At 36.6% G+C, this 25,722-nt stretch overlaps 1 protein-coding gene across 1 annotated transcript in view; it reads left to right on the top strand.

The window, feature by feature from the left end:
* Nucleotides 1-551: 551 nt before the first annotated feature.
* LOC131427840 (uncharacterized) overlaps nt 552-25,722 on the top strand; it is an 80,922-nt gene continuing 55,751 nt past the window's right edge. Inside the window, exon 1 of the mRNA XM_058591383.1 lies at nt 552-1,115. Within this exon, the coding sequence (XP_058447366.1) occupies nt 1,099-1,115 (17 nt within the window). The 5' untranslated portion in view covers nt 552-1,098. The remainder of the gene's footprint in view (nt 1,116-25,722) is intronic.

The raw sequence follows: 25,722 nt of genomic DNA, 5'->3' as shown, positions 1-25,722 counted from the left end.
AGAAAAATAATTTTTTTCCTTCGATTTTATAGACAATACATTTAATCTTTAAACCCTATTCGCACTATTCCGGGCCGTTGAGGAAAACAAAACGTCCCGGATGGTCCTGTCCCGGAATAGTGCGAATAGGCTATTAACCGATTGTCTTCGGTAATCAGTTCCCTAGATTGTGACATGCATCGTTGAATTTGCTTATTAACATTCCTGCGATTAATGTTATGAAGCCTTATTTTGGAACATAAAATGCAATAACATAACTAATATCGTTTGTGTTCTGTCACTAACTGGTATCAGATCAGATTAATAAGCATGCATCAGTTACAGCCACGAAAGTAATCTTTCAACATAGAAGACTACCAAACACATTGCATGGCATACCAGGTGGTTTCAAAGCATTTCAAGATGTGCACGTGCACTTCGGTGATGACCTTGAACCTTGCACGCTTCACGCGGCATGCTATGAGAAGAGCTAGTGAGATATTTTACATAACAAAATGCACGCAAGCTCATCAAATGTCATGATATGGCATGAGAGTGCGCAGTTACGATATCCTCCAGTTCAGTAGATAATGCGTTACACGGGGAACATTGGTTTCTGTTGCCAAAAACAGAGCGTCAACGTTCGATTCTAGCTTAATATTGTTTTCTTTACGTCAAATTACTCGTGTCGTTCAGGTACTGTACTTATTGGAATTTTATAATGTGTCTCCTGATGATTGCCAATTTGTAAATGTGATGGAAGCTAAATGAATGGAATGAATCGTACCTAAGTACAGGCATAATTGCATTCAATCGTGCAACTGTGCACTAAACATTGTGATGGAATTCAACGAAGCTTTGGGCTTTAAAATTTTATAATGAAACAAAATTGGATTACAAAACATACAACATCGTTGAATAGTGTTAACATTACAGTGAAGGTGTTTGTATATTAGAAGTTTTTGATTTCGAGTTTTTGTGTACATGAAACAAGTCAGAAGTATCATATATCCTGTGAATCTTGTTTGTAATCGTTGAAGTATTCCCAAAAAATATGAAAGATCCTTTGTTTGCGAATTAGCAAAAAATCAAAGTGTGATCATGATGTGGTTGTGTTAAATGCTGTTCATATTTCGGTAAGTATCGATTTTGGTATCTATAGATATAATATAGAGTTACCGAAAAAGTTGGTTTGAACCCCTTGACCCCCCATCTATACGCGCCTGAGTACTACAATAGTTTAATACCAATACCAAAGATTCTATGGGAAAGTTGTCAATGAAAAGATAAATTTAATTTTTTTAATTTTTTTTATTTTTAAATAACTATTTGGGTTGTTAAAAATTTAATAGTATGACTAATCCACGAGAAATACCTCGGGCATGCATCCCTGCGAATAGTGCTATAGATGTATATCAGATACCTGAGTACACAACTCGAAAAATTCATTCTGTCACAGTTAAACTGCCTATTAAGGTGAAATATAGCGGAATCAATTATTCAAAAACTAGACCGATTTTCGAAAAACCAAAAAAACACTTAAGTTTTCGAAATCAAATTTATCATAACTAAGTATTCTTAGAATTTTGAAATTTTGCTTTGCCGAGCCGCAATTAGTTTTTGAAATGTATAAACGGTTACTGTTTCTTTCCACGGAGATGGTTTTAGAACTGAAAAGTAGTGTTTGTAGCAGAATTTCACAAAGAATCTGAAAATGTAACTCAAAATTATAAAATTTCAGCCAAAACAACCGAAATTTGAAAAAGTTTTCATAAACTTTTCCGCATTTTTTTATTGCTTGCGCGCTGCTGTTTCGAATTGAGGTGGTGTGAGAAATGCACGGTGGACTCTGTGGCATTATATCGTGAGCAAAAATTAGATATCAAATAATGACGCGAATTTATGCAGCATTGGGTTTTGTGTGGAAATGAAAACGAGTTGAATACAATAAAATGGGTATTGTAAGAAATCGTTTATTTTCTAAATAACTGACATTCATAAAGCTAAAAATGTCCAACTGTGTTGAGCTCACTGATTTGATATTGCTGAAGCAATAATGCTTGGCTGGGTAATATCATATAATAGGTATAATTTTAGATTGTATCAATTTTTTTTAGCAAAACTAAAACTTCAACCTTCAGTTCGGTTTCACATCTCATCCAAGTCAGTCGATAAAACAAAACCACTTACGTACGGGACGAAAGAAACCAAATACTGTATTGTGTAGTGAGCTATAGAACGACCTCGAAAATGAGTGAACTAAACGAACAAAAGCTACCGCCGACACGAAAGTATACAATTGTTGTTGACTTCAGGAAGTGCAAAATTCGACCTTCGATACGAGAACTTGAAGGTTTGCCTTAGGAGCAAATGCATCTTGACATTAAACGTGTGCATTTACTTCAATGCAATAAGACAAATAATGTGCACTAAGTGGAGACAATAACAATGTGCACTAAGTGGAGCACGAAAACATTAAGTATAACATTCCAGTATATATGGAAGATAGTGCTATAGAAGTGCGTGTACATGATCTTCTCTCAAGCGTCATCGATCCTTATATTCGCAAAATTATGTCCCAATACGGAAAGATTCTCTCTATCCAAAAAGAAAAGTAAAATAACTTTTTCCCCGGTATTCTAAATGGCGTACGTTTGTTACGTATGCACTTGAAGAGGCCTATACCTTCTTATATAACTTTCGATCAGGATACAAGAATCCCGTGCACTTGTTACCTATGACAATCAGGTGGCTACATGTCAATATTGCCAAAAAGCTGTTCACTACGGTAAGCCATGTGATAAACCAGACAAGGAGACAACTATAACAAAGGACAACGGTGCTTCCTTCACACCAACCCCAAGCAACCCCAGTACACCTGTGACAGTCACCAACAACAGTGAAGTATCCTCTTCAACGAAACCATCCAACGTATCCCCTATAGAACAAAGTACACCAGCTGCAGTTAACAGCTTACCATCCAACCAACCAGCAACTGCAAACAATGTACAACAAGGCGCATCTACAGCAACTAGCAACGAAATCAACAACAATACCACGGCAATGGATGACGAGACGAACCACGACCAAACTGCCCCTCAATCCTCGCAGGAGGAAAATGGAAGCTCCTCTCCCCCTAGAAAAAGGGTGACAACGAGATCCAATACAAAAAAATTTTATCTAAAAACTCAGCTAAATCGGCCACCTAAAGCTTGTACGCAAATAGGCCTGAATAAAAAATATCTTTTTTAAAAAAAAACTTCAACCTTGACAGGCTATTGAATGAAATCGTTCATGTAGAATATTTGGAAATATAACTTTTATATAACCTGTGATACAAAAAATGTGGCCTGGTGAACTACTGGCAAAGATATCGAAAATACTTGAATGTTCTCTTGTCTTGTCTTCTATCGTTCGTTCGATTGGTTTTTCCCGTTACTTGAAGAGGAAGACTTGGTCACCATTTGGTTCCAACAAGACGGCGCTCCGTGCCACACAGCCAACGCTACGATCGGTCTTCTGCGCACAGTCTTCGAAGATCGAATTATCAGTCAAAATTCGGATGTCGTTTGGCCGTCTCGGATCTGTGATTTGACGCCGTTAGACTATTATCTTTGAGAAGCTGTCAAAGATACATGTTATGTGGACAAACCAGAGACAATTCAAGCCTTGGAGGACAACTTTCGTTCACCCATAGCTGAAATAAAGCTGCATACAATCGAAAATGTGCTAAAAAACTGGACCGACCGTATGGCGTACTGCAAGGCCAGCCGAGGCAGCCATTTGAATGAAATTATATTCCACAATTAACCGGAAGGATTGTACTTTAATATGAAAAAATAAATTTTGAAATCGGATGAACCGTTTGTGTTTTATTGCATGTTTAAAAAAAAGTTACATGGCGGACCCTGTACATGGTTAGCAAATTAGTCAATTCATATACATATAACCTCATGTTAGCCATTCATAATTACTAATGATTCATAGCTGTAGTGTAAGAGTAATCACTAACAATAACGATTGAATTAGCATATATTCAAAGTGTGAAGGATTCAAAAATCTATTACGTCCAGTCTTTTTTACAAGCCAACATAAGGTAAGCCCACTGCGCTTAATCACTGAAAAAAGTTCTGGTTTCTATGTGTCGGTTTTTCTTGTTATGCTTTGTGCGACGGTTCGTTCAACTGAAGCGAATGAAATTTTGTGCGCATTTTATGACGCTACATTTCACCTTAATGGTAAAGACAGGAAATGTGTACAGTTAAGTATCTTTTTATACGATTTTTTCAATACGTTTTTCCATGCAATTTTTTTTAATTTTCGAAATTATTCAGTTTTGTTATGCGGTACGTATTCCTCGCATTCAAAAAGATTTGAGTGTATATTAACATTCTATTTGACTTAACACTGCAAAACCAGCAATCTGCTTAGCAATGGTATTGTAAGGTGTGTCTTGCCGTAGCTCGTAGTATGAAACCTCACGCCAAGTAAAAGATAGAGATGAAAATGGGCATCTCGGATTTTTGTTACATATAACCTATTTATACTAAGCGCACATGATTGAGAGTATGTCGTAAACATGTTTACGGAAATCTCGGTAGATCTACTGAAATTGAAATATTTCTACGGGAATTGGTATTTTTATACGGAAAACTACGGAAACTGTTTGCTTGATGACTAGAAAAAAAATCGTTACCTGCTTTGCATCGCTGGAGTTTAATCACTATCTAGCATCGCTGTACTCAAGTGCCTCGAGTAGAGATAATTTTACATCTACTTAGTGGTTTATGCACTGACGGTTCGAAGAAGAAACGTAAAAAGTATTATAAAAATGATACTGGTCGTACACCGAGTTAGCTTTGAGATGTGGGTTTTCCACATCTCCAGAGCAGCTCAATGGGTTAGCAGTTTATTGGATGAAAAAAGTTTGCAGGTTTTAGTCCTGTTTTAAGAAAAAAAAAATTTCTGATTCATATTAGCTATTTTGTTCATCGCAAATATCAGAGCTAACTCGATTAAACCAATATTGGGTTGTCTTTGGTGTTCGTTTATTGGAAGATTACTAGTTTACATCATTAGTACTTGTTACTGTATTTACCAGTACAAGTTTAATTCAATTATATTGTCTCATGAATTATTCATTTACAACCTTTTCGTCAACAAATACTTCATATGTTATCTAGTCTGAGAATTAAGATTGAAATCGCTTAAGAATGATACAGTAGGAATATTCCGTACAAAATCAACTCCATAATGAAGCTTTATTAGCACCTACTAAGGTCATCGCATACCGTCTTGATCTAATATGCTAGCCCAAAAAAACAAGACTGGGCAAGTTTCATCAACAGTTTGTTTAATTTGGATGGCGCGTGCGCTTGTGCCGTATCTGCTCATTCAGCCAAATCATCACCAATGACCGCGTAAATAGCACGTGCGTGAGTTTTTGTTTAGTTCTGGATTCTGTTTCTCGCGTAATTGGCTCTCGGGGGTAAACGGACCTAATATTATGCGGAATGTTATACACGTCAATCACATATTATTTTGCCGGATAGATTAAAGGAACCGACAGTAATTTTTTTGATAACTACGGTATTGCATTATTCTTTATCAGGAGTTGAAATTTCAGCGGAATAAAATTTGCACATTGGAATCAGCTATATTTTTTCATTCTATACCGTTTGGAATAGGTTGGTTTCTCATATATAGTAAAGCAAAGTCTTGACATTACATTCCTTTTGTGAAATTTGGTCTCTATGTTTCAACAGACTTCGCAGCCGATTCTTAGCGTACAGAATCAAGTCCTTCCATCTCGGGACTCGAACATACGACAACTGGCTTGTAAGACCAGTGCCCTATGCATTGAACCGCCAACCCGGGCGGTTTCTTATATATGCAGGTTGTAAAATTATTGCTAATCATTTTTTTCAACTGTAAAACGTAGGAACGACTGGCATATATTTTTAGGCTCATTTCGTCGAGATCGATGTTTGTGTAAGCATGTCTATATGTCAAATATTGTATTTTTTTTACCAAACATTAAGAAGGATGAGAAGATTCTCAAGAGCAACCATTAAGGGCTGAGGACAGTACCGTAAAGTGGTAGTTTTGTTTTGCTATTTTCACGTTTCAAATTAAATTTTCTTGAAAATGGTGCTGAATATAGAAAAACCCACCAGACAATGTCTTCGAAATTTAGTTGAGAATATTCTGTGAAATTTTCAGAATGATTCATTGAGTTTATCGGTCGTGTTGTAATTTTTTCTGACTGAAGAACTGCTGAAAATCGGAAAGCTCGGAAATGCATACCTCTACTTGTTCATCGAATATCTCGGCTTTGAAGGCTTGTATCATAAATCTATCGTGACAAAGTCTAGATAATTTAGTTTAGATGAGATTAGTTCATAAAAACATATATGTTATCGCGATAAAAATAAAGTCTTGTATTTTTCTGTGAAACAAAGTCAGTTTCAATGCATCCGCCATTTTTTTTTCGTTCTGGTTTCCTGATAGCATTCTGAAAAAGAAGAGAGAAATAAAATTGGCTCGACAAGGCTGCCAAACACACAGACGTTTCATTGTGTATAAATATATTTTTCGATTTAAAACTCAACACGCGATTCTCTGTCCTCAGATCTTAAAATTGGAAGCTTTAAGAGGAACACCATAGTCAAATGATGAAGACATTGATATAGGAAAATTGACTCTCACAATCTGATTGAAAATGTATTGAATATCATAAAATTAGAGATTGGAGATTTTGCTTCGTCAGCCCATCGACTAAGAGGAAAACTATAATTAAATTTTCATCAAAAATGTGTATGCTGCAATGAAATTCTTCGTAGAATATGCATTGGACTCTTCAACTGAAATTTATATATTGAACGACCTTCATATAACCTTCGTTGGTAGTGTAAATTAAAGTGACCGATGGCACTTTGGTTTGTCCCCAAGGAAACGAAAACAGTATAAATTTGCGTTATTCCTCGGGTAGTCTAGTTGATCGCACTCAAGAAATTTCGAATTTGTGCTTATTATTGTATAATTTATTTAATCCCGGTATGAACCTAACCGGGGATAAGTAAATTGGTAATGCAAATTCCAATGTTTCGGCTTTCGGTTAAGGCCGTTTCAAGGAAAGCTGAAGGAGAATTAACAAAAAGTTGAACAAGTTATACAATGTAAAACTTACTAAAGTCTATCGTTTATAGTCAACATGTCTAACGATACGCTGTCTGGTCAATTTAAGAACATACTAAAACATTACTACAAATAGAAATGCACTTTTACATAAATTATAAAAAGAGAGTGTTTGAAAAACTCTTACTATTGATTGCATATCAAATATTTTGTTTGAATGAATTACGTTCAGTTTCACAGTTACCTAATTAAACGACTATGCTGATCTGAAGCTCTCATTATGATGATTGATAGAAGATATGCTTAAATTACGCTTTCATGAATAAGTTCAACAAAGATATGTGTTAGGTAGTATTGCACAGCTCACATTAAATAGGACTGCACGGTATGAAAGTGTGCTGAAGCAAAAGTGAGACCATAAGTTTAACCGAGCTGATCTGACAGAGCGTTGACGTCTGTAAATGACATCTGATTCATTATTGTGTTTTGTTTCGTTTTTACAAAGACATCATATTACCAAGTTATCCAGCTCTCACATTTCTCGAACGAATCATTGGCAATATCCTTTTTTGCGAGCAATCCTCGTATCTCGTACATAAAATAGGGGAGAGATATATCAAATTCGTGCACGCCAAAAAAAAAAAAAACAGGACTGCGCACCCATACAACTGACATGATATGTTGAATGTTATGCCGTGCGATGGCGTTTCTGAACTGAAGATTGATTTCACTCCAAGATGACAGGGTCTGGTTTTTACTGGTTGTCAATTTTGTGAGCAGGATAGCAGATATTTAAAAATGCACAGTTGAACAACTTTTTTTCGTTGATTTATTCAACTTTTATTTTGCAACCGTGCTTGTGCAAGAAAAATGAGTGGTTAAGGAAATGCTACATAAATCCGGCTTCGAAAGAAATCTTCAATATTAGTATTATGTAATGGTTACGAGACATTTTTTAGAAATCGATTTGATTTCACTTCAAACTCTTTGGCCTGCTTCCTGCTGGAATTTCTGGAAGCGGTAATTGGGAAATAATGGGGTCAACAGAGCCTCAGTCAATCACCTATTGACGAAACCTACGAATCGAAGCAATTTGGCACATATTTTTTAGTCTTACTTTAGTAGTCAAAATAAAACTTCCGCGACGCAAGTCTCTCTTCCCCCTTGATACAATTTGTCATAATATTTGACACTCCATTCCCCTCTCCAAAGCGTCAAGTAGTTTGTGAATGATACCTTACTGAAGCATTCAACAGAGACGCTCAACCAAAGGAACAATTCAAGCAGCTCCTGAGATATTCCATAAAACTCCAAGAACACAGATTATTGTTGAACTTCGCAGATTCAACAAGTTTTAGCTTATCGTAGCTTTTGTTTTGAATAACTGTTCTTGTATTGGTTCAAACACGTTTGACATTTGAATATCTCAATCAGAGCCGAAAATTGTCACGTGTTTCAAAGAAAGCATCCAATTCAACAGCCTCAACTTCCTTTGTTTACTGTCTTATTCGTAAATGATCGCATTCAAATCAAAAAAAGGGACAAAACATTTCCTTCTTTCACATCAACCAAAGAGAGTATCAATACCACGTCACTTGATTTCCTACGACAAGACGAGATCAAAATATCGTCTAGGTAAATTCTGTCGATTTTCAATTCTTTTTTTTTTAATAACTATTTATTGGAATATGAGTTAAAATTAAATTATTAAGATTTAAATTGGGTGTTCAGCCACAAGTGGTGACTTTTCAGCCCTATTATATATATGATTTGGTTGTTACCATGAGGACATCATTTGCTTCCGCAATTCTGAGATTTTTGTGTAGGGAAAATTCTAAACCTACTTGTATTGTGTAATGGGGAAAAGGAACTTATTTACTAACTTACTAACTAATACAGAGAGCGAATCGATTCAATTGAAGATTGCATCGATTTTTGTCGGAATTTGCTTAAATTATTATGTGACATTACATCTAATAATTCTATATTTGTGAGTCTGTGTAACTCATTTGTACTAAACCAGGGAGGACGCTTCAAAATCATTTTCAGAATTTTATTCTGAATCCTTTGAAGCGTTTTCTTCCTGGTGGAACAACAACTTGACCAAATTGGTACTGCATAAAGCATGGCTGGTCTGAAAATTTGTTTATAAATTAACAATTTGTTTTTTAGACAGAGATATAAACATTTAATATATTTATTACACTTTGCCTGGATTCCTTCAATGTGATCCTTGAAAGTGAGTTTTTTGTCATACGTTAAACCTAAGTATTTAGCTTGATCAGACCATGTCAATTCCAAGCCATTCAATTTGAGAATGTGATTATTGTTTGATTTAAGAAAAGAAGCTCTTGGCTTATGAGGAAAGATAATTAATTGCGTTTTTGCTGCATTTGGTTTAATTTTCCATTTTGACAGATAATCACTGAAAATATTTAAACTTCTTTGTAGGCGACTGCAAATCACTATTAGATTTCTACCTGTGGCTAACAGACTTGTGTCGTCACAGAATAGCGATTTCTGACAACCAACGGGTAGATTTGGAAGATCAGAAATGAAAATATTATACAAGATTGGAGCTACGCTCGAACCCTGCGAAACACCGGCTCGTACGGGTAGCAATTCAGATTTACAATTCTGATAGCTAACCTGAAGAGTACGATCAGTTAAATAATTTTGAATCATTTTGATCAAATAAATAGGAAACTGGAAATCAGACATTTTTGCTATTAAACCTTTGTGCCAAACACTGTCGAATGCTTTTTCTATGTCTAGAAGAGCAACTCCAGTGGATAATACAGAAGATTTATTTGCTTTTATCATGTTCGTTACTCTGACAAGTTGAGTAGTTGAATGTTCATGACGAAATCCAAACTGCTCTGGTAAAAAAATTGAATTCTCATTTATATGAGACATCATTCTCAACAAGATAATTTTTTCAAAAAGTTTACTAATAGAAGAAAGTAAGCTAATTGGTAATTGGTCGATAACTTGATGTTTCTGCTGGATTTTTATCAGGCTTCAGGATAGGAATTACTTTAGCGTTTTTCCATCTTTTTGGAAAGTAAGCTAATGAAAAACACTTGTTGAAAATTTTAACCAGAAGTCTCAAGGCAACATCGGGAAGATTTTTAATAAGAATATTAAAAGTTCCATCATTACCAGGAGCCTTCATGTTTTTAAGTTTCCTAATAATTGTTTCAATTTCATCAAAATTCGTCTCAATAATGTCATCTTGTGATAACACTTGAGTTGAAATATGATCATATTTCAGTGAGACTTCATTTTCAATAGGACTCACAACGTTCAAATTAAAATTGTGCACACTCTCGAACTGCTGAGCAAGTTTTTGAGCTTTTTCGCCATTTGTAAGAAGTATTTGATTTCCTTCCTTGAGAGCAGGAATTGGTTTCTGGGGTTTTTTAAGAACCCTAGAAAGTTTCCAGAAAGGTTTAGAATATGGTTTAATTTGTTAAACTTCTTTAGCGAAATTTTCATTTCGCAAAAGAGTAAATCTATGTTTAATTTCTTTTTGTAAATCCTTAACTATGTTTTTCATAACAGGATCACGAGAACGTTGATATTGTCGTCGACGAACATTCTTCAACCGAATGAGCAGTTGAAGATTGTCATCGATGATAGGAGAATTTAATTTAGTTTGAGCTTTGGGAACTGAAAGATCTCTAGCTTCGATAATGTAATGGTTCAAATTATCAATTGCTGTGTCGATGTTCGTAGAATTTTCTAAAATAGTTTCATGATCCACATGATTTTCAATGTAAGATCTGTAATCCAACCAATTAGCTCTATGATAGTTGAATATAGAACTAATTGGATTAATTATAGCTTCGTTGGAAATTCTGAATCTTACAGGAAGATGATCTGAGTCAAAGTCAGCATGTGTAATCGGTTCACTACAAATATGACTTTGATCTGTTAGAACCAGATCAATTGTAGACGGGTTTTTCACGGAAGAGAAACAAGTCGGATTACTGGGATGAAGAACTGTGAAGTAACACGCTGAGAGTTGATTATGAAATATTTTACCATTACGGTTATTTTGTCTACAATTCCACTGGACATGCTAAGCATTTAAGTCCCCTATTACGAAAAATTTCGGTCGATATCTTGTGAGTTTTTGCAAATCGCCTTTAAATAAATATAATTGTTCGCCGGTGCATTGGAATGGCGAATATGCTCCAGCGGTGAAATAAATTCCATGAATGGTTTCAACTTCGATTCCCAAGCTTTCAATAACTTTAGTATTGAAAGAAGGTAAAATTCGATGTTTAATTTGCCGTTGGACAAAAATGGCAACTCCACCACCCATTCCAGTAAACCTGTCAAATCGATGAACCACATAACGTGGATTACTTTTCAATTTGACATTTGGTTTAAGAAAAGTTTCTGTCACAATGGCAATATGAATTTTGTGAACTTTGAGAAAATTATAAAATTCATCTTCACTCGATTTCAAAGATCGAGCATTCCAATTTAAAATATTTAAATAATAATTTAACATCACTGTTAAATTTTAAATTCATTATAATATTATTTGCGAATTGCCATCCGATTTGAAATGCTTCAAAAAGTGATGAAATCGAATTCATTCGGATGATCATTTGAAAAGAAGAATTAGGCGTGGCACTTGTAACGGTTTTTTGATTTTCAGGTATGTTCTGTAAAATTAAGCTCGTTGATTTGACTTGTTGTCTAAGCGAACGAGCGTTTAAAATTTTTTCCCTGACAGGACATTTCAAATAATTGGATTTATGATTTCCATCGCAATTAGAACATGAAAATTTATCAGTGGTTTCGTTCATTGGACAAATGTCTTTCGAATGCGATTTACCACAATTCAAACACCGTATATCCATATGACAATTTTTGGTTCCATGGCCGAAGCCTTGGCAACGACAACATTGCGTTAAGTTTGCAATACGATTATGCCGTTTATAATGTTCCCAATGAATTTTAATGTGGGAAATGAAACGTACTTTTTCTAAAGTTTTCAAATTGTTTACATCACTTCGATTAAAGTGTATTAAGTAAAGTTCATTGTAAATTCCAGAGCGTGGAAGTAATTCTTTTAGTTCATTTTGAATTTCATCAATACTTTGATCATTTGATAAGCCTTTCAAGACAGCCTTGAAGGGTCTGTCTGATTTTATATCAAATGAATAAAATTTATGAAGTTTCTCGGTCAAATATTGGATAAGACGTTCATAATCTTCCAATCCATCAACCAAGACTCGACATTCTCCCCTTCGTCCGATTTGAAATGAGACTTTTACTTCCGGGAGAAAAGCTTTCTTCTGAGCTTTCTACAGTACGGAATGCTTTGAAGTCGGAAATCATCACCGTCACTGGTGGCATAGATTGATGTTTCTTCCCAGAACGATAAGCGTCCATTTTGGGAATTTTTGAAGAATTTTCTTATATGTCGCTACAATCGGATTTAGGAAGAATCTCGTAAATATTGTTAGACGGCATAGAATCAACGGAAGGGAAATCCGTCCGTTGTCTTTTATTTTTACATTCGGATTCTATAAGATCGTGAATGTTAGTCGAAAAATGTTGAATAACGGATTGTGATTTATTCCGTATTGAATTATTTTTAGCCTTAGGCTTGCTGCCTTTCCGGTTGGACGCAGGTATTTTTGAAATGAATGGAATTATGAATTTTGAAGTTTGAATAATAGTTCTTTGAATAGCTAGCCTTAAAAAAGGCTGATTAATTTCTTAATCACTCTAATATCACTCTTTGTATCACTTAGTCACTCTAATATCACTTTTGTATCACTTAGTCACTCTAATATCACTCTTTGTATAGCCTTGAGAAAGACTGACTAATTTTTAGTCTTTAAAAATACTGTTAGTGATTCAGGTAGCCTTGAAAAAGACTGAAGACTGAATCAATGAAACTCTAGGTAGCCAGAAAAAATTTCCAGGAGCCAAGAGCTATACGCGTGCGGTGCGAACGACTGTTCAACACCGACTGATTTTCAATTCTAATTATTTCTTCACTATAATGAAAATCGGTGAAGTTTGACTATTAAGAACGTCTAAAATAAAAAAAAATCATTGTCATTAAATTATGGACATAACTTCAGAAAAGGACAATAGTTCCATCAATCAGCTGGATGGAAAGGAATAATTGTGACGTGGTTGGCATGAATGGTACTGTAGAATAATCCATTCAAGTAGGCTTTGCTACTAGGTTTTATATCTATCAACGCTATTGGAGATGTGATATTAATGACTATTATAGCACGGTGCATACTGTGTGAACTCATGTATTAAACTGACCTTTATATCGATCTCTAGTAAGCACAGTAAGTAATTCTCTCGCGCTAGGGTGGTTATAACAATTCTTCCCTCTTAAGATAATATTTACAATTAAATAAGAAATATTAAACTTCATAATATAAACTCGATAGAAAAACAATTATAGCACGGTGCATACTGTGTGAACTCATGTATTAAACTGACCTTTATATCGATCTCTAGTAAGCACAGTAAGTAATTCTCTCGCGCTAGGGTGGTTATAACAATTCTTCCCTCTTAAGATAATATTTACAATTAAATAAGAAATATTAAACTTCATAACATAAACTCGATAGAAAAACAATTCAATAATAGAAAAAAACTCCGTCTTTTCTTGGTCGTTTCACTCGACGGGATCTTCGTGGAACCACTAATATTCGATGATCAGCTGATTCATGTTGTATCGTATCCAATGGCTGATCGAAAGGCAAACTTGAGCCTTGGTCGAACAAGTTCGGAACCGAACTTTTTGTACCGTTGTTTGTTTGAGGTATTTTTTTAATTTCCCTTGCATTTGGTGAAGATAAACTGTCAACACTTTCTGTTGTCGGTAACACTGACGAAGGCAACAAACTATTGTTACCCGATTTATTATTTCTGATAAGCAAACTACTGCCTTCGGTTAAAGGTTCTGACAAACTATTGCCAGCCTCAACCACCGTGTGCTGTTGTGGGTTGAACTTTATAGAATCTGTTGGGAAACCGTAAAAACTGCTTTCTGGGTCGTTAATTTCGTCCGCTTCATACTCTCTCCAACGCTTTCTACTTGAAGCATGATTTTCGTTTCGCCCGCAAACAAACTTTCGGTGATGTTTTGGTTTTAGCTTGATCTGCTCTCGATGAGCCGAATAAACTCGCCCACCAATCGAAACCTGGAAAACATTGGGAGAGACTCGCTTCAAAAACGTCGCATCCAACCATCTTTTTATATCTGTAGGTCTAAAATTTTCGAAGTAAATCGGATCACCACTACGCAGGCTGACAAATTCGTCGAGTACAGGAGAGTCATCCCTAAAACTAAGACTTTCCTCATTCCTATGAGTCGTCAGGTGCCTTTTATAGTTATTGTTAGGATTGAATAAATCCAGTATCGTTTTTGGTTTAAAGTTCAGAAGGAAACTTTGACTCTTCTGTACACGTGTTTCGATAATTGAAAAGAAAATATGAAATCTGGTCCTCAAGATCTAAGCCGTTTATATCCGAATCAAGTAGAAATTTCTTTAAGACTTCTTTAACGACACGAACCATTCTCTCTGCTTGACCATTACTCTAGGGATGATATGGCGGACTCTTCATCACCTGGATACCTTGCTGCTCTAAGTATTCAATAAGATGTTTTGAATTAAAAGGCGGTCCACCATCCGTTACGATGACATCCGGTAGACCAAATCTAGCAAAGACTGCCATTAATTTGCTTTTAACCCTTTTAGCATCAGTTCCGCATTTCATCCACTCTACTTCAAGCCATCTCGAGAAACTATCAACAATCACAAGAAAAGTTTTCTGTTGGAAGTGAAAAAAATCCGCATGCATTCTACTAAAAGGTCGCGTCGTTGGAATCCAACTTGTGTGTATTGGCCTTTTATTTACCACTGCCATCTGACTACAAACTCTGCAATACTTCACAAAACTCTCAATATCCCTATTTATTCCAAACCAGTATACTGATCTTCTCGCTAACTGCTTGATTTTGCTTATGCCGGAATGATTAGCGTGAAGTAGCTTAAGAACCATATTCTGTAGACTACCTGGAATTACAACGCGGTCTTGGAATAGCAAACAACCGTCTAAAACTTCCAATTCTTGATGTTGCGAGTAAACATCCTTAAACATTCTGTCTAGCTTTTTAGGCCAGCCGAATTTCATATACAGTAATACTTTTTGAAGAAGGTCGTCTGCTTCGGTCGCTTTAGCTATTACCGAGTAATCCAGTGGCAGATTTCCAGAGATATTAAGATTTTTTATATATTCTCGCTGCAGAACACGTGGGACTTCTTGCGGTAAAGGAAATCGCGAACAAAAATCGGCATTTCCCATCTTTGTTGATGGTCGATAAACAATGTCGAAATCATAAATTGACAGTTCCATGATGTAACGTTGTAAACGTGTTACAAAAATCGCATTCATTCCATTTTTACCAAAAATTCCAATTAAAGGCTTATGATCTGTATAAATGGTAAACTTTTTACCATACAAAAACTTGTGAAACTTTTTCACCGTACTAACCACCGCTAAGGCTTCCAAATGCAGAATAGGATACTTTTTCTGGGCGTCATTCAAAGAAAAAGACGTGAAACTAATCGGACGCTCTTCCTTGTCAACAACATGTGCTATTAAACCACCCAATCCATATCCACAAGCATCAGATACCACCACAATAGGTTTATCAGGATCATAATATTCGAAAAGGTTTGGACTCAACAATAGTATTTTGCAATCTTCGAAAACCTTATTGCATTCCTTGCTCCAAACAAATCGAGCATCTTTTCTTAGCAAACTGTATAATGGGTTAAGAAGTGAGGATAAATTGGGAATGAAACGACCATAATAATTGATCAATCCCAAAAACGCCTTCAGCTGACTGACATCATTCGGAGCACATGCTCGACGAATTGTCTCAACTTTTTCAGGACAAGGTAACAAACCCTTTTCAGTCAACACATGTCCTAGATAAGGCAAGCTGGATACAAAAAACTTGCATTTCTTTAAAATAACTTTGATATTGGTCTTAGCTAAGCGTTCTAAAACCAATTAAAGCTTCTCTCTACAGTCTTTCGTATCCTCACCAGCTATCAAAACATCATCTAGATAGCAAAACACTCCATCCAACCCTTTTAAAACTTGATCCATAACTTTCTGAAAAATAGCAGCACTGCTGGATGCCCCTTGCGGTAAACGGTTGTACGAATAGAGACCTTTAATTGTGTTTATTATCATTATCTTTCTTGATTTTTTGAAAGACGCAGTTGTGTGTAAGCTCCAGCAAGATCCAGCGAACAAAAAACTTTTGAACCAGATAATGATGCAAATAAATCTTGAGTCAGGGGCAGCGGATAGGTATTTGGTACGATGATCTTGTTAATGGAAACCTTACAATCGATAACCATCCTGATACCTTGATCCTTTTTAACTACAACAATAACAGGAGAGGCCCATTCGCTTGCCTCGATTGGAGATATTACTCCATCCCGCTCAAGAGAATCTATATGCTCAATAACTTTATCACGTATCCGGTATGGAACCTCATAGGCTCTCTTAAATACCGGTTTATCGTCTTTCAGTACCAAATCTGCTTCGAAACCTGCTATGGGAGTAGAAAAATTATTATCAAAAACATTAGGAAACTTACTTTTTAGATCTTCCAGTAGCTTTTCTCCATTTGGTGCGCTGGTGTGATTGACCGACATCTGTATTTGAAAAGCTTCTCGCCAGGTTGGGAAGAATAGATCTAGACAGTCCCGACCAAACAATGGCGTTACCATGTTTTTGCTCTCCAACACTATCAGTGAAACATCCTCGCACTGACCGTTGATCTCCACCGATACTGCAATCTGACCAACAACTTTTAATCGCGCTCCATCAACGACAGCTAATTTCAGTGAGCAAGACAACAATGGATTGTCCCCGAATTTTTGCTCGTATATTCGCTTGCATATGACAGAGACGGCCGAACCACTGTCTATCTCCATTTGCAACGACTTCCGATCTACTACAGCATCCACAAAGCATAGTGTATTAAGGCATCGTTTGGAAGAAACCATTAAAACATCCATTTCTTCTTCTGAGTCTGAAATTATTGCATTTTTAAATCTACCTACGACTTCTACCCCGATATTTCGAGGTTGACGGAGATGGTTCACGGGAGAAGAATACCTTACGCGTCCCAAGACGCTCTACCACGCTAACTCTGGCTGGCTCTTGGTTGATGATCGTCGCTCGTTCACTTGCCAGCTCACGGTTGACAATGATTCGCTCCGCTTTCGCCAACGTCAATTCGTCCTCGTCCAGTAATCTCTCTTGCAGCTGCTTACTTGAGACTCCGCATACTAGTTTGTCCCGAATTGCCATCTCTTTGAAATCTCCGAAGTTACAATATTCAGCTAATTGCTTAACAGCCAATACAAAATCCACAGCTCGCTCGTTGGGATTTTGAACTCGGGTGTAGAACTTCACACGTTGTACCAGATCACTTTCACATTTGTCATAACGCTTCCTTAGCGCTTCCGTCAAGACCTTGAACTCCATGTCCTTTAAATTTTGACCCGGGAACAAAAGCTTCAATTCGCTATACACCTCCATTCCGCATGATGCCAGAAAAGTAATCTTCTTTTCGTTTTCCTGAATTTTTTGATGTAAAAATATCCACTCTAGCAGCTCCAAATACTGTGCAAAAGGGATGCTACCGGGAATATACGGTTCAATGCTATTCATCAACGGCATTCTTTGGAAACCGAAATAAAACACAAACTTAAAACTTCCAATAAAACTTATGCTTGAAACAGCACAAAATGGTTTAGAGCATGGACCGAAAATGAAATTTGCGAATGTGCATAAAAGCAAACGCACATAACTATACCGATCGATAAAACAAATAACGATTGTAAGCAATCGTAATACAATTCAATCGCTGGGGTTTTTATTTTTAGAGTCAAGTGTTAATAATAATTCTCAACAAACTTTTATTTTTGTCGTGCTAAAAACAATCCAGTCACTAAACGCACCCGAACGATTGAAAAACACAAACTTTCGAACGATCTTTATTATCAATTACCGAAACAAACCAAACCAAAAAAACAAAAAAAAAATATATAAAAAACGTACCTGTTACTCGATTCAATACTTCTCAAATAGCTAACAAAACAATTTACAACCCTTTTGCTACCAATCAGATTCAAACAGCCCACAGCGCAGCAACCACGATCGTTATTCCGCCAAAAATACTGTATTCCTTTGTCCGATATTGTCGCACTATTAGGTGATGATGATAGCCCGGTCAATGACCTTCCACAGATTAAGCTTTGAGAGCTAAATAATTTGCTTTATAAACGAAGGATAAAGCGATGGCGGGTTAAACTTTTCTACCCAGAAACAAAGAAATATATGCGATCTTTTACTTCTCACTTGCGGTAAACACGAACACCATAAGCTACTTTTCTGCCCACCAAAGCGACTCACCAAACAGGGTGGTCAAACAGGGCGTCGTTGTATATTTAATACGTAGGTGGCAAACTTACCGGCCACGCCAATCAACTATACCAACGGAAAAACTAAATTTTCCAGTTGTGCTTTTAACAAATGTTTATCCTCGTCGCCACTTTTATATCTATCAACGCTATTGGAGATGTGATATTAATGACTATTATAGCACGGTGCATACTGTGTGAACTCATGTATTAAACTGACCTTTATATCGATCTCTAGTAAGCACAGTAAGTAATTCTCTCGCGCTAGGGTGGTTATAACACTAGGAAACTGTATTCAATAACAACAATACAGAAAACAGGTATCGACGTAAATTTGCAAACAGACAAAAGCTAAGTCTTGGCATTACATTCCTTTTGTGGAACAGGCATTCATCGACTTCGCAGCCGATTGTTGGCGTACAGAATAATTGTATGGCTAGTACTACGATCCCTCTGACACTAAGAATTCTTGAAGATTGCATCATCATCCATTTTTTTTTAAATAAACAGGATGTTTAATTTAATGATCGAGTTATGAAATTGATTTTAACTATAGCTGTAGAACATTTTTCCCAAGATTATTCAAGTTATTACAGTAAGTGATCAAACAGACATTTTTATAATACGGCAAATCGAAAGTAATTTCATGATATTTAGATTTGAGAAAAATTTTCAATTGTCCCTAGACTAGTCTAGTTAAAACATGTTGGCCAGCGTAGATCAATTTATGAATGAAATCCTTCTGCAGTGACTTTATTTAGATAAAGATAGCTTTGACTTCAATATTCTTTTCAATGGACCGAACAAACGAAATTTTATATTTTCAAGTATATTACTTTGTTGATTCATAAATCGAACAAAAGTTTTGTCATATTTACTGGAATAAAAGGTACTGATATGAAATGTCTTCGAGAAAATGGAAATGTTTCGTTTTGTTTGACACGCACGAGATCTTTGTATGCACATGGCGACAGGTTACATCATTTTCCAAAACAATTTCCAATCTAAATGCGGCAATGAAGCGACGGTGTCCCACTTTTCGCACCCATATCGGCTTCAAACCATTGCCGGTTGTCGGTTATATTTCCTCTATCCACTTCGGTCGCGTTTTTACAACGGCAGCTACACGTGCTAGGGCTACGCTATTTGTAACGTGAGCAGCAAGTGGGTGGAATTTCATAGCTCCGTTGGCCTCGATACCGCAATACTCGCTACTGCACGATGCCATCGAGCGACGATGACGACGGCGGTGGCGGTGTCCGACAATGGTTAGTCATGAGTTTGCTTTGAAATTGCCGATTTGAGAAGTAGATACGAACTAATGACTTCACACTATTGGTTGAGTGAGGAGATTCGGAAACGTGTGACGTGAGATGAAATTCTTTTGGCATGTTGTCCTGACGTAAATGTTTTACCTATGTGAACAATTGAGAGACGGAGCTCTCTTAGGATGTCAACCATTTTGTGAATATTTTTAGATATAAAAATATCCTATTCTCAATCCACCTAGTGGAGTGATAAAACCTTTCTCTTCCATCTAAGCAGTCCCATTAGAATATTTATTGCCTTTTTAATAAGACAATTTCTGACAGTAATATGAGCACCAACTTATTCAGATTGATTCGAGTACTTCATAAAAGCATCGAGTTCTTCATAAAAGCATACGGAAGCATTTCTCAAATCGAGCGTATCAGAAATAATACATTTGAAATGACGATTACGTCACTTGCATGATTAAATCTCCGAAATTTTACGTGTCAGTAATATGATCTTAGAAATCGACCACAGCCCAATTTAAGTCTCGAATGGACCTAAAATTATTGATATCAGTTGGTCCATATCCGAGAAAATTGAGCGGTAATGAGTTTTGACGTTTACGTCATTTAAACTATCATATCACTAGAATCGTAAGTGACAACAATTTAAACTTCAAACCTGTTTAATGAACACATACTAGAAAAAAACGAGTCCAAGTTCGTTGAAATCAGTTTAGCCATTTTCGAGAAAATGGAGTGGTAAAAAACAAAGTGTGTTTTTTCCCTTACGCCACCATCATATCTCCGGAACCAGGAGTAACGGGAATCTTTAACTTAATCAATGGCTTAAAAGTAGTTTTCAAACGAGCCTCGATTTGTTCAGAACGCGTTTTGTCGGTTACTATTGGATCTTCGAAAGTGGCCAATTGCCTAAAAGTAGCTGTAAAATGAGCCTAAATTTGTTGAAATCGGTTCACCCATCTCGGAATAAATTGAGCGGAAATAAAACAATGCTTTTTGTCGGTTACGTCACCTATACCATCATATTTCCGGAACCAGAAGTCACAGTCATTTGATTTACGAACTTGAAGTCGTTTGTTTTAGTTATTTTATTACATGTCGATAGGGAAAGGCAAGAACTTTCGGAGCGATTAGTGGAAAGCTATTAAATAAAATAAAATACATTTAATTCTATTATAATAAAATTTTTTTTCTATTTTGCCAATAATGTTATGCCATAGTGACAGACACAGATACTAGTATTTCAGTATGTGTTTTGAAACCTTCATTGGTGTATCAGTTCCTCCCAGCCCCATACGAGACAGTCGAAAGGCGTTAAATCACACGATCTAGGCGACCAATTGACGGGACCAAAACGTGACATAAACTGTTCACCAAAGGCGTTTCTCTATTTAGTCAATGTTTCGCATGCCGTTTGGGATGTGGCACCGTATTGTTGATACCACATGTCAGCAAAGTGCAATTCTTCCGTTTTGAGCAAAAAAAAAATCGTCAATCATCACACGGTAGTGCTCGCCATTCACAGTAACGATCCGCCCATCGTCGCCTTTGAAGAAGTTGGGGACGGGTATAGCGTGATGGGCAAATCGATGCCTTTCACGCAGCCCGTCTGGGTTCGATTCCCAACCCCGCACATAGGGTCAGATAGTTTTTCTGGCACGAAGAGGTATAAGACCTTAAGGTTAAAACTTGTATAATCTATAATAATTCTAAAAAAAGTATAGTTTTGAAGAAGTACGGCCCGATGACGCCACCGACCCTAATCCACACCAAACAGTGACTTTTTTGGGATGTATTGGTAGTTCTTGCAATGCTTTTGACTAATTTTCACTCCAGATGTCACAGTTTTTCTTGTTGACGTATCCAATCAACCAGAAATGAGCTTCGTCGTTGAACACAATTTTTCGACAAAAAATGGATAACTGAGCATGAGTTTTGATAGTAAAATTCAATTATTTGCAATAAGTGATAAAATTATAGAGCAAATTGAACAAGATTGATAATGACACAAGACACGATTTACACGTAATCTGTCAAAAACAGTATTGCCAAAAAGATACCACCAAAAAAATCACCATTAAGTTTTATTCTCAATATATGTTGTATCAATGTTTGTTAAACATTAATTTGAATGTATCGAAAAATGTCAAAAATATTTTTTCAGTACACTTTAATCAACAACTAATCATATTATATATTTCAACGTTGCAACTGGCTCATCAAACTTGTTACAACGTTGATAAGTTCAGTGTGTCACTTCAATACAAATTATTTTCAGATTTACAAATTTTCGTCCCTGAAACGATTATTTAAAATTACATTAATCAATTATGACTAAAGCCAATTTTTCCCACTCGCTGAAATGCTAACAAAGGTACGACGACTCCGCTGAAGCACAGAATGCTCATTTTATGGCAAAATATCATTACCCTTTGTTTTAGAATTTCCTTTTGATCGACGGTATCGTAAAACAGGTTTTACATAATGTGTCTTTCGATGTTAAACTTCGTTAGGTAAATTTTGGCACGGCACTGATCCAGACTGCGAAGACTCGTGGCGGAACGGGTGCATATTTCGGTTCAGCACGTGTATCAGCGGCGCGGAACGTTAATTTTGCCTTGATCCAGTTCACGTGGTGCCACATGAGGCAAACAAAGAAATATCGACAGAAGCAGAATCTAAGCTGAACGGACTGATAGAAATAGTATTAGTAAAAGTAGTCAATCGATGAAAACATGCTGTTCAGGGTGGGGTTGGAGTTGAGTTTTTACTCCTTGCATCCATGCTCAATGAAGTTAACATATGAAAGAATCATATGACATATGTAACAAATACAAAATGCGCTTTTATTTTCTGATACACACCATAGGACTATAGATTATAATGGTTCAGAGATTACCTTTAACGTTTGTCCTCTAAATGATTTAAACATGGTTGTGTCGATGTAGTATATCGTACACACAGAAATTATAATGCCGTATTTCGGCAATAAATGCCGAAATGGATATACGGTAATCGCCTCGGCAATATGTGTAATTACTAAGAATATCGGCAATCCTAATTGTTTGATGTCAATTGCTTCTGAGCTTGTTAGAATGAAATACTGTTAGTTCGGCATATGCAGTTAGAAATAAATAACGAATTGTCAGGTATCAGTAATTAAGTGTAGAAATGATTTTGCTTCATTATTATATGTACTAATGAACACAAAAGCTAGGGCTGAGAAAAAGGGTTGTTTTAATAATCATCATTTTCTTCGTAAACGTAAAAACGTAAAACCAAAGGCAAAAAATAACATGACTAAAACCATTTATTCTTGTACTCAATTTAGTTTCAATCCGGTGATTGTATATTTTTGCCGGCCTATTATCTCGCGAAATATTGAAACATATTATCTTCTGCCTCTACACAACCTATTTATTTTCCACTTCCACGAGGAATGGCGACTAGGAGGGATGCTAAATTAATAAGTGACGTTTGACGACAAATGTCTCGCCAAAATTCGGTAAAAACGAACACGAAATTGCGGCAAACACATGTGATGATTTCATTATGTTTAATGCTTACTTGCAAGTCCATCAAATTATCATGCCAAATTTTGACAGAAAGACGCGCTTTACCAAGATATTTGCGAAACTCTGAGAAAAGCATTTGAATTATTAAATTCGATTTGTAAAATTTCGTTTTGATGATTCAATTTGGAATTTCATTATGCTGAGCTCGAGAATCATCTTATTAGATTGAATACTGCATTCCTCATGAAAAGCAGCATTTTTATAAGAAGAGCTTTTCCTAATCCACATAGTGGAATGAAAATGCCTTTCTCATGCCATTCAAATAGTCTCTTTGAATCATTTATAAGATCTTATACTCGGCCATTTGTATTGTGAGCTTATCAAATAACCTAAGAGTAGCTTTCAAACGAGTTCAAGTCTTTCGAAATCTATTCTTTCATCTCCAAGAAACTCTGCTGCATTAGAAACACTGTAATTTGTCGGTTGTGTCATAAATATTATGACACATCTCTCGAAGCGGAAATATTCGCCTCAATCCTTCCACTTTTGATTTCCATTGTTACCATTCAAATAAGCCTTAGTTTAACGAAATTCGGTGAGTCATCCTCGAGAAATTTCAGCCGATGCAAAATGTGACGGTTAAATCACTTATACTATGATATATCCTTTTTTAGTAAGTAGTCACAGTGGCAGCAGTCCCTTGCTTCGGTTCTACACTGGACCCTTGATAAGATTTGCTTCTATGAGCTTCTAACACATGAATCAATAAGTCCCGAGACTAAAGCAGAGATGGCGCTCGTAGTAAACCAGTAACCACGTCTTTCTAGAGTACTAACCTTTGCTTGAAACGGGTCAAAATTTTAAGTCCATCCGACCAGAAACAGCTGAGTTATCGAGGTTGGAGTAAAGTCGTTTTGTAGTTTGTTGAAAAAATGAAAAAAAAAACGAGTTTCGTGTTTTGATAAAACATTGTTTTTTAATGGGTAAAAACACCGCGCAAGCGAAACAAAGGATTGAAAAATGTTATCCGGACTCTTGTCTATCAAAAGCAACGATTTGTTGGTGGTTCGCCGAGTTTAAACGTGGTCGTACCGACACAAATGACGCGGGTAGACCTGTGGAAGCAGTTACACCGGAAAATGTGAGTGAAGTGACAAAAATTATAATGAAAGATCGTAAAGTGAAGCTCCATGAGATTGCTGAGATGACACAGATATCATATGGAAGTGTATTCACTATCCTTCATGAAAAATTGAGCATGAAAATAGTTTTTTCCAAGTGGGTGCCGCGATTTTTTTTTTTTTATTCAATAATATAATATAATATTAAGGCACACTGCTTAAGCTCTAAGATGCCAAGGGTATTTACTAATCTTAATTATCGTCTAACTTAAAACTAGAGTAGTATCATTATGTAATATAGTATCTGGCGATCGGTAGTGGCCGGTGAATTGAATTTAGGATGAGATGATTCCAGATGGCGATGGTAATTTTCTATGTTGGCCGCATTCTTCGGTCCGTGAGGGTCCGCGGGAAACACCCCCAGGCTACGAAGGCCCGGCGGGTGGCCCGCATGCTGGTCATTGACTGGAGCGGTCTTCCGGTGATGGTGATGTTACGGAAGAGAATGAAAAAAAGAAGTAAATATTGTGGGAAACGGGGTAAAAAAGGGGTGTGGGAACAAAATGTTTGAAAACGACAGAGATCTAATTAGTTGCCATCGAGATGGTGAAAAAACAGGGAAAGGGGAACGAAAAAGTTAGTGACAAAAAAAAAGATCTTGTTAATTCCAATGAAGATGGTGAACAGGGACGGGGATCGAGAGAATCGGGCGGATGTTAGTGTCGAACCTGTAGGTGGAGATTATATTTTCTGAGCGAGGAATAACACATTACACTTGTATATCAATGTGTTTGAGGTACTGGTATATGAGAAGCATATATGAACTATCCCGACTCGCCAACACATCCCGAACCGGCACCTCAGGCGGTCTACCTCGGGCCCTGAGGGATTCCAGTAGCTTCGACCTGGCGTCACGATACTCTACGCACGACCACACGACATGCTCGATGTCCTGATAACCGTCGCCACAGGTGCAGAGCCCGTTCTCCACGATCCCGATACGCCGGAGATGTGCGTTGAATGTATAGTGATTTGACATGAGCCGTGACATAACGCGAATGAAATCACGACTCATGTTCATCCCCTTGAACCAAGGTTTCGTCGATACCTTAGGGATAATGGAGTGTAGCCATCGTCCCAGTTCGTCATTCGTCCATGAAGTTTGCCAACTTTCGAGAGTTTT

The sequence above is a fragment of the Malaya genurostris genome, chromosome 2 (assembly GCF_030247185.1).
Source record: "Malaya genurostris strain Urasoe2022 chromosome 2, Malgen_1.1, whole genome shotgun sequence".
NCBI classification, from domain to species: Eukaryota; Metazoa; Arthropoda; class Insecta; order Diptera; family Culicidae; genus Malaya; species Malaya genurostris.
This window is presented reverse-complemented; position numbering and strand designations above follow the sequence as displayed.